Source organism: Caenorhabditis remanei, chromosome I, assembly GCF_010183535.1.
Source record: "Caenorhabditis remanei strain PX506 chromosome I, whole genome shotgun sequence".
Lineage (NCBI taxonomy): Eukaryota > Metazoa > Nematoda > Chromadorea > Rhabditida > Rhabditidae > Caenorhabditis > Caenorhabditis remanei.
Genome location: NC_071328.1, coordinates 6,927,954 through 6,946,017, shown reverse-complemented (window position 1 = coordinate 6,946,017; position 18,064 = coordinate 6,927,954). Strand labels below are relative to the sequence as shown.

Sequence of the window (18,064 nt, the reverse complement as noted above, 5' to 3'; positions counted from 1 at the left end):
AAAGTATGACGTCTACACGAAGAAGGAAGAAATGGATGAAAATCTCTTATCCACTGATAGGCACAAGAGTGTGATCATTGTGATCACATGTCGACGATGATGGAGATGCAGATGGAAGAGAACCTGGACTGAGATTCATGTTATCAGACCAGATGGTGTTCAGAAATCCGAATCCCGATGAGGTGCTGCTTCCTTTCAGTGACATCAACCTGCAAGTTCATTGAAATGAGATTTTTGCTCAAAAAACAAAGCATTCAAATGTTTTACTTACCCATTTGTCGGTGATTCTTCTCGTTTCTCCTTTTCAAGGCCGATATTGGACCAGGAGGACAGTACGTCATACTTTCGGGACAATATCTCTGAAAATACGACATTAATTTCAGAACCTTGACTAGATAACTACCGTTCTCCATGATATCATTAATCGAGTTGTTATTCCAGTAGTCATAGGTCCCAACATCTTGTTTTTGCGCTCCCAACGATGGACGCTGCATCTTCTGGGCTACAGGAGCTCCATTTCGTCCGAATGCTTGCAGAGAATCTGGCGTGAGCGAATTGCGCATTGATGGGAAACTGCGGAGCTAAAAAAAGGCCTTTATTGACCAGTTCTGAAACGAACCGATTCTTACCAATGCATCCAATCCCAGAGAACTCTCCATACTGAACGGCAGGTCATTACTCATCTGGTTGAAGAGATTACTACCGTTTGTGAACTTCCGATACATCATCTGTTGTGAGTGTTGTTGCTGTTGAGCTTGAAGTTGTTGTGCCTGTAGCTGCTTCTGCATCATCAATGAAATACCACCACGCTGTCCCGATGACATGAGTTCCTGTTCTGTCTCTGGGAGATTTCCAGTTCGTTGGAATATGTGTGTTTCGATCTCCTTTCGAGCAGCTTCCACATTGTGCGGTAGACCAGTGACCTGAAAAAGAGGGAAAGTTGAAATAGATGCGAACAAGGAGACCTAATAAGATAACGATCTATGATTATATCTTCGACACGCGACCCCTGTCACCTTCGCAGCGAACTTTCTAACGTTTCGTGATGAGTGCGGCGCGGTGGTATCCTAATTACCACTTACTCTATGAAATCAGATAAGGATTCCAGAAACAATTGTGAATATTAACAGTTGTTCTTTGAATACTATACTGAATTTTACTTGAACTTAAAAAGCATGGGAGTGATTGAAACTGTAGGAGAGTAAATGATGTCGACCGAAACTTCAGTAGATAAATAAAATGACGTCTTTTCGGGGTGCAAATTTTCCAACGTTTCAACTGATAGATGCTCAACAGGATAGAAGACATATCTCCCAAACGGTATTACAATACTAGGCTATAGTCAGCTGAATGTCGTTAATAAAACCCCTTTTTCCCAATAACAATTTCAGTGGTTTCTGATTCCCCACAACGATCCACTCATTTATCTATCGCTCCCTTGTCCGTCTCGGGGTACCGGGCATTTGTGTCAAACGGACAACTAAATTGGGAGGAATGACGACGATGCGGGGGTTGCAAGATGTCATGTACTCACGGGGCCACCACAACCATACCACGGCGCACTGTCAACACATTCACAGTTCGTAAGAGAAAGAGAGTGAGAGGAGGTCGTCGACGACCCGGATGATAATTACCATTGTGAGGAAAACGAGGAAAAGGCCATGCGGATACGGTAATTTCTTCTGTCGCCACTATAGACACACAAAACCGTCAATTACATAACCCTAATATGATCTGATTACTGTTCCCTTTCTCTAAAAGTTCGCGAACCTCATGCCCCCTTCTTTCGAACTAACGAATTAATAAAGAAGACGCTCCCTAATATTTGTTTGTCATTTTAATGGAAAACCCCAATACACTTTTTCTAACATACTCTTTGTTTCACTACCGACAAAATGTTGCTCATATCGTGGTCGGCGACAATAAAAGAGCATATGTGCAATTTAGCCGTCTTGACGCCTCGCCGTACGGCGCCGGTCTTCTTCTGTTGCCATTTAATTAATTGAGTCCTCTTTTTGTCTCGTCATGTCATCAGAAAGGAACAAAGGGTAGGATCCCTATTTCTACTGTTTCGATGAGAAAGAGTTGTCATTTCGTGCTTCGGGCATCATCGCGTGACTCCAAAAACCCGGGTGGCCCCCTTCTATCCATCGGTAATTTGACTAATCTACTAGCTCTCAGAAGAAGGAGTCAAGAAGGCGTCATTGCCCATCAAACTGAATTATCTCATCAACAACAAAAGACAACCACACCAAGACAAGATGATATTTTGTTGCGAATCGGAGACATGCAACATTAATCGGTCCCGTGGGGGACCAGGGAACTATTCTACCCAAATTAAAAGATCCTAATCTTGACATCTTTTCTAAACAAGCAGATCAGATCCTAAATTTGCTTCCAGCTGTTATGTTCCTTGCCGATAAACTCCAAGCAACAGGATTAGAAATATTTTTTCGATCAAATAAAATGAATTAACAAGAAAAGTCAGCAGCATCTCGTTGAAAATTCACGAAAAACCAAGCGAGGTCACGAGCACTTCCGGTTCCGTTTTTAGAATAAAATCACTCAATTTTCGATTCTAAACCCCTGGAGCCCAAAAAGACCAACTAATTGTGCCCTTCGGCAGACATATTTCAAGATAACATGTTTTCTTGAACTTGTTTCTCCATCATTCATTCAAATAACTATATATTGGCAGACAATTGAGTTGTTTTTGTTTGTCAATGCGTATTTCTCCACATGCCGTCTGCAACTGTACGACCTCGAAAATCGCTTGAAAGCGACCAGGAAGAAGGGGAGAAAAACAAACGGGGACACAGCATACGCGAGATGCTAAGAAATTGGGTATATCAGACACACATGTGGTTGAGTGGTGTTTGTGAATTCGTCTGCCTCAGGAAAAATTAAACATTTGGCTCAAAGTGGGTAGGACCCATTCAGGTTTCGAGATATAAAATCCAAATTCTGGGAACAATGGGTCCTCTATTTCCACACTAATAGTTTGAGGATTGAGCAGACAATATGCCGAGCTTAGTCACACATTCTATTATAGTGGATCCATTCTAGAATATCTCTAGTGAAAGAAAATTTAACATTCGATTCAAATTTGGTTTGACAGATAGGCCAGATGTTCTTAAACTAGGTTAGCCAGGTGGTCCAGATGGAAAATCGAGTAACCTTGTAGATTTTTAACTAACTGAAAATTCGTCCCACACTAATAAGCAGAAAAATCCATACAATCAAGTCACCATCTTTACAGTTTACTTGAATATTCTCAACTCGCTCATTTACTCACCTCAAAGACGGGTTCCTTTTCGCGGCTCGGTGTAATGATGTAGGTGTGTGTATCCTGTTGAATTCTTTTGATTGTCGCACCCTTCGGTCCAACAACAAGCCCGACAACTCGCAACGGCACTCTGACGTAAATCGTTACCTGTCCGGGTGCATGGGCTCCTGGAACAACTAAAGCGGCGCTCAGAAATCATTGCTTGGCAACAAACCTTGGCTGTGTCTTCTGGATGCACGAATCTGTGTGAAGTGGTCGGCAGCACATTCGATTTCTCGCTTGGCTTCTCTGACATCTTCCAATCGCCCAGTGACCACGAATATCGGATCCTCTCCGCGAATTGGAGTCTTGATGTAGGTATTTGTCTTTGCTCGGAGTGCTTTGATTTTACATCCTAAAATACAGTTGATAAAAATTGTAATAATTATGTTGGGCCCCATACGGAAAGATTCCAGTTTACAAAAACAGGAGATTTTATAGAAACTTTTATTTACCTTGACGACCCACTATTTCAGCGACGTGCTCAGAAGTGGGCACTTCGACTGATTCGGTCACATTTTGCACACCGATCGATGTTCTGTAATTGAGGAACTGAGCAATGTCATCAGGGTCGCTGACTGGTGAGCATGATGCATTGTCCTCTTCGTAATACCAAGCACCTGGCAACTTTTGAGCAGTCTCCTCTATCATTCTGAAAATAATGGAAATTATAGAAAATAATAAGAGAATTAATGAGAGAATCAGTGTCTTTCTCGCTAAATATTTGGAACACTGACTTCTTCACTTCTCAAATTAATCACGAAACGAATTGCGGCAAAACTAAAAGAAATCAGGCGAAGTGAGAAATAAATGTACGGGAGGAATTCAACTAAAACATTGAAGAATGAGAGTGAACCGGAGATAATTGAAGATCAGACATGAATTGGTGGGTTCCAGCTTTAAAAACACTTTCGAAGATGTTGTGTTTATTCTCATGATTCTGATTCAAAGATAATGTGAGGATGAGGAGCAATGGAAACGAGTTAAATGGTATCATCAATTCGCTCCTTTGATCGTATGGTCAAAAAGTGCGATTTTGTGTTTATGCACTTTTTCCTAAATGTATTGAACGCTCCATTATAGTAGAAAATTTTTCAAGATCAGATTCAAAAAATCAGGTAAAAGGCAGAATGAAACCACAACCGAAGCGGTAGACCGAGGCGCATATGATGAGGACAGACGGGCGGTGCTGCGCAAAATGGCAAAGTACGGACAAAGAATTGGGCGGTACTGCTGGAGGACAGACAGGGGGAAAGTGAGTGTATCGCCTCGACACCAAACAACTGGTGGTGGTGGGTGAAATAAAAATCAAAAAATGGTGGGTAATGGAGAAATGTGAAGAAAATAAGAGGAAACCCGGCGAAAATCTGAAAATTGGCGCTTGAAAAATATTATTTCAAGTTTTCTCGCGCCGATCGTGTTTGCGGAAAATTGCGGACAAAACACATCAGCTGGCTGTGTACCGTAGTCTAACGAACTGAAAGTATTGAAGTTTCAACTTGAAAATCAAGTAACACTTTTGAAAAATTGATAACAAACCGGGAACACGGGGTAACAGCGATGAACCTCAAATTCCTCTCGTAAATCGACACCGAGAGAGATGCGTTGCGTGCGCGTCGCGGCTCCCTTCAAGTGATAAGCCGCGAAGCTCGTTTTTTCATCAAAAAAGTTTAATTTTCTTCATTTTTTCTCGTTTAAAACCGACTTTTCGTATATTTACTTTGTTATTCGTTCAAAATATTATTACAGAACCAAAAAAATCTATTTTCAGTCAACTAATGCTGCGAAAAATGGACAAAATCAGCCTACAAGTCAAGAGGAACTTTTCAGGTTATTTTTTCCACGTATTATTTCCGTTTAGACAGTTTTCCCGTAGATTTATGAATAAAACTTTCAGATTTCTTCTTCAACGTCTTGTCAGCAGCTGAAATTGCGAATCTTCGGCTCAAATTCACCTTAACAACGCTTCTTCGAAATTCAATGTAAATTTTCATTATTTCTCTAATGTTGCTTTGTTTTTATTTTACTATTTTAATAAATTTGATATTGTTCGAAAGTTTTTTGTTGTAAACGTCATTAGTTGTGAGTATTCTCATAGTTTTCCTTGTCTCAAATCTCTTTCAAATTCTTTGTCTTTTTCGCATTTTTAGTGTCCAAAATAACGGTTTATGAAAAAGGAAAACGTTATTCTAGTTGATTTTGACTTTTTCTTCGAAAAAAACGCCTTTTTATTGCGTTTTCAGTTGAGGAAAGGAGCTTTTTCATCGCGCCGAGCGCCGTCGGCCGCGTCGCGGCTTATTCCGTTCGAGGCGTCGCGGCTCTCGTGTCAACAGAGCGCGCTTTCGCGAGGTTCATTGCTGTTACCCAGTGCGGGAATTTAGTGGAAATTTTCGCCGGAAAGTGGACGAATGTCGGAACTAATCTAGAAAAGAGGTCTACGGAAAGAGGTAATAAAATAGAAGAGACCACTGGTGAATTTATTTTTTGGTAGATTCTCAAGAATAAGGAACACATTTTTTCGATTCTAGTCGGAAATGATGAGAGAGGAAAAACGTTCGAAACGAATGAAAGTTTTTCTCTTCGAATTTCTAAGTTTTTTTCCTGCCAAAGTGGGGGGCAACGATACTTAATTGCAGTTCGAGGTTGTTTCTCTTTTCTTCTTTTTCACTGTCAAATATCCGACCCACTTAAAAAAGAGAGAAATTTTTCGAGATATGTTTGAAAAGAAATGGCAACACGTTTCGCGATACTAGTCATCCTTGAACATTTCTTTTTTCTCACTGCACAAGGTCATCTTACGATAATAAAGCTTTTAAAGCATACAATTCTTATTGAGAACTGACAACGAATCTAGCTCTAAACTCACTGATTCCAAAATTCCGGTTCCCATCGGTTGCAGCCATACGAGTTGTTTGAATACCCTTCTGAAAATAACTTTTTTTTTTCGAAAACTCCAAAATCTAATGTTTCTTACCGTTTCTCATAGAATAAGGTGGCGACATCACTGGCATTTTACCTAAATACCAAAAAAAAAAATTAATTCGTGAGTTTTGAAAGAATTTTTCGAGATAGAGAAAGATAAGCATCTATATAATGATAAGTTTAAAAAATCTGAAATGCCGAAAAATAGAGAAGAAAAGAAATTGAGAAAATATTTTAATGGGTATGCAAATTTGTAGGTCGAAAGAAAGGGGTGAATTACAAAACAGATCCATCAAAATCACTCTGTTCTCCAGAAAACAGAAGTCACGGGCGGCTCGCTCAAAAGGGGGCGGGGCTTACTGAAGAGAAAGGGGAAGAGCGAAATGTGGGCGGAGCTTAGTTGTTGTGACATGGCGCAACATTTTTGGCGGTGAAGGGTGATGTTTTAGGGAAGAAGAATAAGGAATGCAAATTAAGGTGGTGGTTATGTAAAGGGGAGGGATACGGTAGTAGTGAAGAGAGAACAAAACAAGAGAATTGGAAATGAGATGAAGATGGAGGGGATGGATTTGGATGTTTCGAAGTGAAAATTGTGTGTCAGATTTTGTGAATTTTTCACAATATACCAGGTAACTTCAGTCTTTGAAGAGGGCCTCGTGATCAGAGAGAGTTCGGTATTTCGGAGTTGTTTCACTACAGACGTTTATTAGCACAAGATCCTGATCTAGAATGCCAGCGACGTGTTTTCAGATTGGAAAACGACACACCAACGGGGAAGAATCCAACCCTATAATAATAAAAAAACGAGCGGTCTCCATAGAAAAAGGCGTTGTTTTTTTGTAATACGAGCTCCTCATCCCCCCATTCTTCCCACTATTCTTTCCTTCCCGAAATCGGATCAAATCTGTTTACGGCGAGAAAATGAATGGGATAGTATAGTGGAAGTAGAGGTTTTGTGTCTGTTCGTATGTCAGTAGAATCCAGATATCCAGTTTTTGATTTTTGACAGAATTAACAGGCTCTGCGTTCTTGAGAGTATCGAAATATATCTCGCAATTGTTTGCGACTCTAAATATCTGTTTGAAACAAGGAAACGAGGATAGTAAATCCAGATTGAATGCATTTAGAGATATTTGAATATCCAGGTGTGTTCCTCAATGTATGTCTGTCTCACCTGTTCATCCAGATGTCTCCCTCTCCCGATATCCATTTAAAGTACGAAACAATCTTCCTTCTCTCTCTCGAAACAGGCGGTAAAATGTGTCCATTCGATGGGTGCCAGGTGGTTTCGCAACATCTTCCATCGCCGCCATTTGAGTTATTATGAAACCACGAGAAGTATCATCTGTGCCAGCTGTCTGTGCAGATCCTTATCTCTTTAGTCAACCGACATTTTATGCAACACCCGGGTTGTTATGTCTTTTTGGTTTGACCGGCTAAGGATGGGTCATCATTATTTAATGGATATGCATGTACAGAGATAGAGAGACTATAGAGAGACAGTACATAGAACTATCCAAGAATGTTTCGTGAATTTTCGCTATGAATACCTGTCAAACTACTGTATTTTCCTCAAAGTCTTCATTCTGCAATCCCAGAAGTCCTCCGAACCTAACACTGTCACACCTTGTTTGGAAGAAATACGGTTCTCTGATCGTCACCTCAGACATCGAAACAATAAGTGAGTTCATTTGTCTGGAGTCACATGGTTCTCAACGTACCGCTCTCCTACGAAATGTTGTCTAAATGTTTCTATCTAGACAGTTATTACTTTGGGTGAAAAGAAAAAGCGGGAGTAGGATACGGTAGTCTATGCTCTGCGATACATTTGACCTTTTTCGAAAAAAGAAAGAAGTGGTATGTGCTTGATCAGCTTGGATAAATGAAAAACTGGGAAAGCGTGGCTTTTCGTAGAAACATCTGAAAAGTTGTGGAAGATGATTAGTAAGCGCATCTCTATAGCATGTAATTCATTGTGTACCAAACGGTTTTTTTAATACTCGTTGAAACGAACGCTTTCGAAATTCATTGGTTCCCTCTGCCCAATGAGATTGTGCGAATAGATTTGGAACATGACAGAAATGAATATAAATTGGTGTGAAACAGGGATTTCGTAATACTTTTCTGAATACACAGACACGGATCCTTCTTCTCTTCGTTCCCCATTTTTCCCTTAACCACCACCCGCCAACAGGAATAAAAGCAAAAAAAGCGTTGTGAAGTGATGAAACTCTTTCGAAATTTCAATGTTCTAAATGTTTATCTGATGGGATCAGAATAGAAAGGGACCGGGTTTTAACAAGAAAGAAAGAGTCTCGGGCAAGAGGAATGAGATTTACCGAACTTCCATGTGGAAACTGTGTTGGGAGGCCTAAAAAAAGAGAGAACACTGTTAAAGTCTGGTTTCTGATTCACTAAGGAGTGAATTTTCTTTAAACTGGAATGTGTAAAAATTTTAGCTCAATTCCATCTAAAAAAAAGATGACAGTGATTGATGAATCTGGATGCGATCAGTTCTAACACTTTTCATATACATCTAGCAAATCATTATTCAAAATTCAATCAGATTAGATTCCACAACTGATTAGGTCTAGATATGTATAATGAAAATGTTCCAGAAAAAGCAGAGGTGGAAAACGAAAAAAAGGAACAAAAGTATGCATTGAACTATCTTGACCGCTCTACTTTATAAATTGTTTACACAGTTTCAGAATTTACTAAAAATATTGAAAGCAGGAAACATGAGGATAGAAAGAAAGTTGCATTTTCAACACTGCTCATTTTCTGTTATCTGTGTCCATCTAGATGTCTCTAAACCAGATTATTTTTCGAGTGCAACTAAATCGGGATTCCAGACAAGACTCTACCTTTATACTAGAACATTGTCTCATTCACCCCACCACAACTCATCCCACTCCTTCAGAGCACAAACAGAACACACAACCACTGATTTCCGATTCTTCATGAAAAAAGGTGGTTCCTGTGTGCTTAAGTGTTGCGGGAAAACCATCGAAAGAAGTGTGCCTACGTACAGAAAGAGTGAAAAAGGACACTGTCCTTTTACGATATTGGAAAAAAGTTGAATTAACAAAAAAGGAAGCTGCGCTTTGAAAAACATGGCTCTCATTGTGTTTGACAGGTGTTCACAATAGGAGGATATGCAGGGAGAAAAAGGATTTGAAAATTGAAAAAAAATGGGAGGTGTGAGAATTTTCACTTACAGTTATGAAGGTCGAATCAGCGGGAGAGTGAGAATTGGACAAGAGGATAAGAAGAAAGGAAATGAGGAATATGAGGGAGAAGAATGAGAAAAGAAGAAGATATTCGATGGACTAGTGAAGAAGAAGAAGAAGGACAAAAGGATAAAGAATACCACACGGTCTAAAACACTCTTTGGTATGGAAGGTAATTCTGTTGTGCCTTTTTGAGGGGAATGAGTTGTTGAACTTTCAAAAATGTTTTTTGAATGAATAAGGTCTGTAGAGCTCTGTTGATTTTATATGTTTGATGTTGTTTGAAAATAATAATATGCATTTACAGGAATATAGAAGGATAGAATAAGATTTAAACACGCGTGAAAATTAACCTAAAGCTTATGGAGCAGATATAAACCAAAAAATATTGTCTGAAATACTTACAGACGTGAGAAACCTTAAATCAAACAGCTACAGTAAGTAAGTCAAAGTTCAGGAAAATTGAGAAAAGTCTGTGGCCTGAATATGAATATAGCGTTGTAAGAAAGAGCATTTATGTACGAACTACACGCTCAGAAAAAATAATTTACTTTTAAGTATAATTTTTCATAAAAGTCCTTAAAAAGAACTTGGTAAATTTTGAATCGATTGAAACAAATTACATATGGTTCGCTGAATTTTTAATGACTCAGTCTGAAATTGGCTCATCTGAAATGAAGCCAAGATTTTTATAAACCGATAAGTACTGTCAAATTAAAAAAAAAGAAAACGTTTCAAATTGAAGGTAACAGAAACTTCTCTGTGTTACTTGAATCATGAAATTGAAGAGTTCTACAGTAAGACTTCGAGATATGCAGCTGGTCTTAGATGCCACTACAAGTATTCTAGGTTTCCTAATTATCCAAGTACTGCTATCTAGAATCCAAGAAAAAAATGAATGAAAGAAACCAAAAGCCCAATCCAAAACAGTTTTCAAAAAAGAAGAGTTTCTTCATTTCATTTGCCACATCACCAAAAACGACGTGTATTTCGGAATGGCATTGACGGACGATCTGTTTCTCTCGGAATGGGCTCTCGGAGTGCGCAACAGTCTCTCCCTCGGAAGGATCGCATTTCAGGTATTTTCCTCCTCCTCCTTCTTCTTCTTCTTTTCCTCCTTCCGCAAGAGACTCAATATCGACAGTTTTCGCAAACAAAAACACACACAAACAAACGGAAACGAAAGAGAGAGAGAGAGAGAGACGATTCAATCCATGCGGAAATGCTTCTTCTTCTTTTTCGCGCCTAGATGGATCCAAGAAACTGGACATTGCGCAATTTTTGATAACACGGAGACTTTTTGATTAGTTGGCAATTGAACAAACATAAAGTTGGACTTTTTCGAAAACTTTTGGAAAGAGATCAATATAGATCAAGTTTGGAAATGCTCTCCGAAAACGTAGTTGATGGAGTACTGTACTCTGATAGAAAGAAGTTTTCGGTTGCAAATATCTAGGTATTAAAAATGGGTTGAGTAGATCGTAAATTGACTAAAAAGAAGCAATAGATGCTCTCGAATCAAGGTTACTGTACTTTACAGGCATGACAAAAAACTTGTTCGAAGCTTTCAAAGACTATTTGGTTTCAGTCATACGATTTTTGTCTAACTGTACAGCTAGACCTTTTTCAAGTCTGTCAGTGTATGAGTCCTAATTTTCAGAGAATGCACTGCAAAACTATAGTAACGACTCATGGTATGCTAGCCGTTTGAAAATTGTTTCTCAAGACAAAATTCAAGATCACACTCGATTCGACAACACTTCAGTTTTCATGCTTTATACAATGTAAGGAAAGATTACAGATAGCTCTTAATAGTTTTCACATTATCAAATCCAATACGGACAGGTTCTCGCTCTCCCATCGTTGTTCAGTTCATTTTGAAGATCAGTCCGACTCATTTTTTCCGTTATTTTTCCAATCAGTTTTTTTGGGAATGACAAAAAACTCATAGTGTGTATTTGCCGTTTCGAGACAAATGACGCGAAGTGTAGGCAATAGGCGGAAGCAGAGAGTTCAAAATGATATTAATATTTGGATTACTCTGAATTTTATGAATCTCTTCCTCTTTTAAATCGGATTCTACTGAAACTTCGAATTTTGATAAAATTTTGTGTCGGATAAACGCCTAGAACTCGGAAAGTGTCAAACAGTTAGATCTGTGGAAGGGAGAATTTTAGAGAGTGAGCATAAATCATCAGATGAAGTATGTGACTCCTCCTATTTTTAAAGAGAATCAACGAAACCAGTTTGAGACTTTCAGACTGATCAAGCTAATCAGTTCAACTGAATAATAGTCGTAGTTCAGAACCCTATTGCTAAAATATTGGGGATTCCATTTTATTAGAAAACGACTGTGACCCACTTACTTCACGGAGGTCTTCGTTTACGTAACTTAGCTGCAGAAAAGAGGATGGATCAACTTTCAGTGTTGACTTGTTTGACTTTCAAAGTAGTATTATGATCATTTTTTCTTTCACACCTCCCTTCCCGACACCTCAAACATTCTTCCATTTGTATGCTTAGGCTTTCTGTGTGTTTGTATGTCTGTATGTGTGTGTGTGCGCAATTGTGAAAAAAAACAGTCGAGTTTGAGGATTCCCTTATTTCGAATGGCAGAAAAAAACAGAAAAAAAACACAAACTACTAGAGAAAGTAATAGTTTTACTTTGAGAATTGATGTTGATAGACAAGATATTGTTGCAAGAAAATCATTCAGAATCACAATGTTTTCATAACCTGATATTAGTCTGAACGGGGATTCACCAGTTCATAATTTGGAATCTGAGCTCGAATACAACTACCAACAACCGATCAATCAGAATCAACTAGCTCAATCCGAACTTAATAATAAAACCTCAGGATAAATCACTTATCCATCGTTTCAACCACACAATTTTTTCCAAATGTTCCCTATCCCTTTCAGTCAATTATATAATCCCAACAAAACCCCTTCATCTTGCTCTCCGATTTTGAATAACTGTGAAACAACAAACTTATGAAATTCCATTCAATTTGTTAACTTTTCTTGTATAATGTGATAGCAGTTTTTGTTGAAAATCTTAGCATGTTTCAATGATGTTCAATAAATAATCAACTTTAATCCGAGGTTTCGAAAAAATACAGAACCAGACCGGTAAGTTCTCTAGAGCCTTTGGTGTGATATTCTGTGTGTTTGCTGGATAAAACTCAATTTTAGAAACTCATTCCTAGAGTATAATTTCATTGTTTCATTTTCGAAAAGTGCACTTTTTGATAGTCCTGAGACAACAGAACGAGGTGAAAACAAAAAGAAAAAAGAGGATCGAACAGTTCGTTGGGAGAAGAACAACATGCAATAAAATAAACTTAAATTTTTCAGAAAACCCGGTGTACAGAATGGAAAGAAATGAAAAAAGAACAGGTGTTGAGGGAATGTAGACTAGGAAGACACGTTTAGACACATATCAGAAGCAGACAAAGTGAGAGGGGCTGCTGATGAAGGAGGATGTCTTTGAAGACGTCGGTGGGCCATTTCCGGATCATTTCTGAAATATATTTTGATACAATTTGACAAATCAATAAAAATTTGAAGAGAACAATATTGAGAACTGGCTAATGTTGAGATCCAAAGGACTGAAACGTTTGTTTAATGTATTTCTCGATTTTAATTTTTAAAATTTTAGAAACAAGAAGAATAACTCACTTGATATCATAATTCTTAATCATCCAGTTTTGATTAATAACGAAAAATCGGAAAATACATCGGAATATTGTAGACTCGGCTCTGAAAAATACTGTTTTAGTTCAAAATTCGTAATTCATTTTTTATTCAGATTCAGAGTGAAAACTCCAGCTAATTCATTGCAACTCTACTATTACAAAAATACAATTTTTGATTTAAAACTCACTTGTACTGTGTGAAAAGAGCGAGAATGAACGAGACCAAAAACATGCTTGCGCATAAAACAACTTTGATATCAAACAGCGAAGAAACGGGCGTTCTTGAGAAATATCCATCTGTTACATCAGAATCTCCGTTATTTCCTCCGTTCCCACTGAAATATCCACGCCGTTTCCACGTATACGCAGTGTTCGTCGAGCTGTGAGCAAATAATCTGAAATTATGGGACTTCGTTGGAATGCCTTGATTTGTATTTGTATTTCCAGATTCATTTTTGTGTGTCTCTCAACTCACCTCCTCTTTAATAAAGCATTTTCCTGTATGAATTGAATAGTGAAATAACCACAAAATACCATAATAAAAACAGTAATCAGAAATAATACATTGAGTAGACACGAAGTTCTATCGACATGTGGAACATGTAATGATTTCATTTGAAATATATTTCCTCTTCTGTAATCGTATCCACATAATTCACAACGCGGCGATGGAACCATTTTTCGAGTTGACATTTCCAACCATCTCTGGAAGAATTCAGGAATTGAATTTTCAATTATTTAAAGATAATAATAATTACCACTACGCATGCTTTGTGAACAAAAAGTAGTGTTCCAGAACATCGACAAGGCGAAATGAGTGGATTTGAACGGGATGACGAAGAGGTATGACAAATTCGGCACATATTTGCAGAAGCTGATTGGAGAGACACTGAATTGGACATGATTCCAATAAATTATAAAGATAAACGAGGAGAAAGAATAATGATTTATGAAGCTGGAGGGGATTCACAGCGGGAGTTTTGAAATTTGCGTGAAGATTGACAAGGACGATCGTTTTTCGGGTGATTTTATTATGAGAATAAATATGAAAAAGTGATGGAAAAGGTCTTAAAAACGAGATTTTCATTTTCATATATTAAACTGACAAAACGTTTCTCATCTGAATAAAAACTTACATTTACTAGAACACAATCCAGATGCTTTCAGAAATTCACACCCTTTCCAGTAGGTTGTTCTAGATTCACCAATCATATCGTTTCCCTCGTCGATCAATGGCTCTTTTTCCATTCTACTTGGCTGAAAAGACAGTATTTCTACAGTGAACGTCCGGAGATATTCATACTTGTCTCACTGCTGAAGACTGTAATTCTGGGATTGGTGGAGGTGGTGGGGGTGGAGCAGTAACATAGATATGATGGTTTTCATTTTCCCCATTTTGACTCATCTGAAAATAGGAAAGAAATTGAACAAGAAGAAGAAAAAGAAGAAAAAGAAAAAAGTAGAGGTGAAGAAGAGTAATTCGAAAAAGATCGTACATTCACAGGAATTTCAGAGAAATTCAGCTGCCAAAAAACAATAGGGGGTCGTAGTTTTTTGTCAAACCAGTATGATGAGTAAAAGTGAAATGAACGAGAACAAAAAAAATAAATCGAGGTAAACAAAAATAGTGTTCAAAATTACGAGACGCAGAGAAAAACGTTGGAGAGAAGAGTTCAGGAGGCGACAAACAGGCACGGCGAGCCGCCACACGACAACCTTATTTCGTCAAAAAAAGAAAAACCTTAAAAACAAAAGAAGGAGGGGAACAACGTCTTCTTACTTTTTTAGATGAGAAAAGTATAGGCGACGTCTGGTTTTTACGATTTGATGAAGAGCTAAAAACTGGCAAGACTTGGTTACGGTAAGGATAGAAGAACATGAAAATGTTTATTCGGTACTCAGAGATCTAAATGAAACTATAGTTAAAACATTAGACATTCGTTGCTGAACTTCAAGAAACAGCTTACATCCCAGAGGTCTTTAAAGTATCCAGACAACGAGCAATACAATCTGGAGTACGAATGAATATTCTTCATTTCAAGTGAGAAATCCATTCAGAAAAAGAGGAGATGAGTCAGTAGAAAAAGAAATAAGAAGAGAGGCGTATACACAAAAATCACGGGTAAGTACATGGAGAAGCACGTCAGAATATTCGGAATATATTCAGAAGATGTAGGGAGAAAAAAGGAAGAAAATGAGAGTGAAATGAGAAGGAAAATGAAGAAAAATGAGGGCGAGATTGATGAAAAATATATGGGAAAATGAAAGAAAAAAGGTTTTCTGGAAATAAGAGTCTGGCTGATCTTTAAGATTCGGGTTTTAAGATTTCAGACTCCTTCAGAGATCTAGCCCACCCTCCTAAACGTTGATAGTCACTATTCTCACACTATTGTTTGGCCGAGGGGCCACCCAGTGTTTGACTCCTGACCAATACAAAATGCTCCCATATTTCGTTTGAATTTAAAATGCTCACTTCACCTATCGTCACTTCACTTTGTTTCGAGTGCTTTCGAAATGAATAAAACACGTGGAATATATAATATGGATGGCTCTGTATATGTATTTTTGTGAGAAACTGAGTCAAGAGCTGCCGAAAAGCACGACGAACGAAGGGGAGAGAAGACAGGGGTGCCAATTAGACGAACATCTTGTGTGTTTTGTAAGAAAAGAGGAGAGGAATCTGAAGTTGACAGAAGGGAAAAAAGGAGTTGTTAGAATATCGGCTGAGAAAGGGAACACTGACTAACCAGACATATTGACGTCACTTTTTCCGTTTTCCCAGTTTATTGGTGGGATTGTTTTCAGATTTTTGAGATTTTGAAATTTTAAGATTTCTAAACTTGAGACTGAAAAAGTCATGAGAAAATGAACATTTTCAGATTAGAGATGGACGAGAGCAACACTCGATTTCAGCGACTTGAAACAAGAAAACTGATTCCTGAAGAAGAAAATATGAAGTCATTCAGAAAATCTGGTGAGAAAATGTACATATGGCGTCTAGTAGTGACTATATATAACTGTACACATAACTGTATAACAGAACGGAAAGAGGAGGAAAAAAAGAAGAAAAAAACAACAAAACAAAATTGTTATTTTCGTATTTATTTTCGGCTGTTATTTTCGGCTTGAGGAATATTAAAAAACGAAGGGGAATATGTCTTTGGAGAATCAAAGTAAACCGATCGGCTCTCCAAGAGATGATGTAGGTTTTGAATCTTCCGGTTACCACTTTGCATAATAACTTACAGTGTAAAAACACTTATTCGTATTACAAAATAGTTTTTTCTATTGAACGAAAAGAGAGCATAGTTCCACCGAGTATATGAAAAATGGGAAAAACTATTATATAATAAAGTATCCAAGAGTCTGGACCTCCAAATATGTTGCTAATAGTGCTACAGAGAGGTCAGTTGAGCGAGAACGTTAAGCCTTCCAGAGCTTATCCTCCGGAGAGAGAATATATCAGAAACGAGAGAGTGAAAGAAAGAAAATGAACAGGAACATGAATACGTGTAAATTGAATAAGAGAGAGAGTGAGAGACGCCGAGAAGAAAGTGCTCCTCCTTAAACTCACTCAAAGAGGTTCCTACTTATTCAAGTGGAGGTGTCACTTTTAGTGTGGGAATTCATCTTTAAAGGTGCATTGACTAGAAATCCGAAAATCAAGATGAGGAGGGACACTGAGAAAAAGAAAAGGAAAAAGAGGAAAGGAGTTCCTTATTGTTGTTGCTTTGTTTGCGACGTGAAGGAGTATTCAGATGATGGATAGAGAGATAGCAGGGAGATAAGAGAAAATTACAATGAGAGTATAAGAAAAACACCTCAAGGTGTCTATTAAAAAGAGAAAAAGAGTTTGACTTCTGTCATGTTTCCAAATTTTGAGAGACAAAATTTTGGTGAAAAATTGATAAAAACCACAACAAAATACGTAACGGGTCTCTCTTTTGTTAGCTGAAGGCTTAGTAGCTTCCTCTAATGCGCGAATTATTGTTCTCCATTCACAACAACAAACTCAACAGACCGTACATAATGGCAACAAGTTTTCGGAGGAACTTTAAGAGCGAGGAATATATTATACGTAGATTAGTTTTTGGGTGAAAATTATGTAAAAGAAGTTGTTGAGAAAAGAAGAAGAAGCTTTGATTGGAATTGGGCTAGTTATTTTACTATTGCTAGAAGTTAGAGAATAGGTTTTCGGTTTTCTATTGGCCAAATTTTAATGGTATTTGAGTGAGAATTAACAGAAAAAGGAATAAGCAAAAACTAGAAACCCACAAATTATTATTTGTGTTCTGAGTCCTCCTTCCCATCAGAACGCCTTCAGATGTCCACAAGACCTAGAATAGAACTGATGCCCTTAAATTTCAGATTCTCTACTTTTTTTCTGCAAATCGAATTCTATTTTCTATTCTTGTTAGACTTCGCTTTTTTGAGTCAATATGATCAAAACTAGTCGATTTAAACCCAAAGAACGAGTTCATTAGGAAAACGAGCACCCACAAAAAGGAGAAAAAAGAGAACTTTGGAAGAGGAAGAAGGGGGAAAGAAAAAGGAAAATGTGGGGAGCAGTTCCCTGAAAAGGGGTCTCCAAACCAACCGAATTGAGAACGAGGACAAAAGAATACCAAAAACGAGTGTGAAAAGGGAGAAGTAGAAGAGGGAAGAATTGTAAGAAAAAGAAGAGGAAGAGGAACGAATATGATAGAAGTTTTGGTGTTGTAGTCATGGAGAACTACGAGAAGAATCGAGATAAATGAAAAAGTTTGGAATTTCCGAAGAGAGATGTCATGTTTTTGGGGGAAGTTTCAGATTGCATCAAAACTCGATCTGCTATTCTCATTTCAAACACGTCGGATATGCGCTGGGATTGAAATCGACGAGTTGG

General features: G+C 38.0%; 2 protein-coding genes across 2 annotated transcripts; both read right to left on the bottom strand.

Annotated features, from left to right (window-relative positions):
• Positions 1–46: 46 nt before the first annotated feature.
• Positions 47–6,336, bottom strand: GCK72_001327 (uncharacterized protein; the record flags this gene model as incomplete). Its single annotated transcript, XM_053722918.1, has 9 exons — positions 47–209; positions 272–359; positions 404–581; positions 630–923; positions 3,296–3,453; positions 3,501–3,680; positions 3,781–3,977; positions 6,192–6,249; positions 6,300–6,336. 9 exons carry the CDS (start codon positions 6,334–6,336, stop codon positions 47–49), a joined length of 1,353 nt encoding a protein of 450 aa, XP_053591563.1.
• A 6,562-nt stretch (positions 6,337–12,898) lies between these two features.
• Positions 12,899–15,233, bottom strand: GCK72_001326 (uncharacterized protein; the record flags this gene model as incomplete). Its single annotated transcript, XM_003111094.2, has 8 exons — positions 12,899–13,004; positions 13,163–13,243; positions 13,368–13,574; positions 13,655–13,884; positions 13,938–14,068; positions 14,316–14,436; positions 14,483–14,584; positions 15,147–15,233. 8 exons carry the CDS (start codon positions 15,231–15,233, stop codon positions 12,899–12,901), a joined length of 1,065 nt encoding a protein of 354 aa, XP_003111142.2.
• Positions 15,234–18,064: the final 2,831 nt, after the last annotated feature.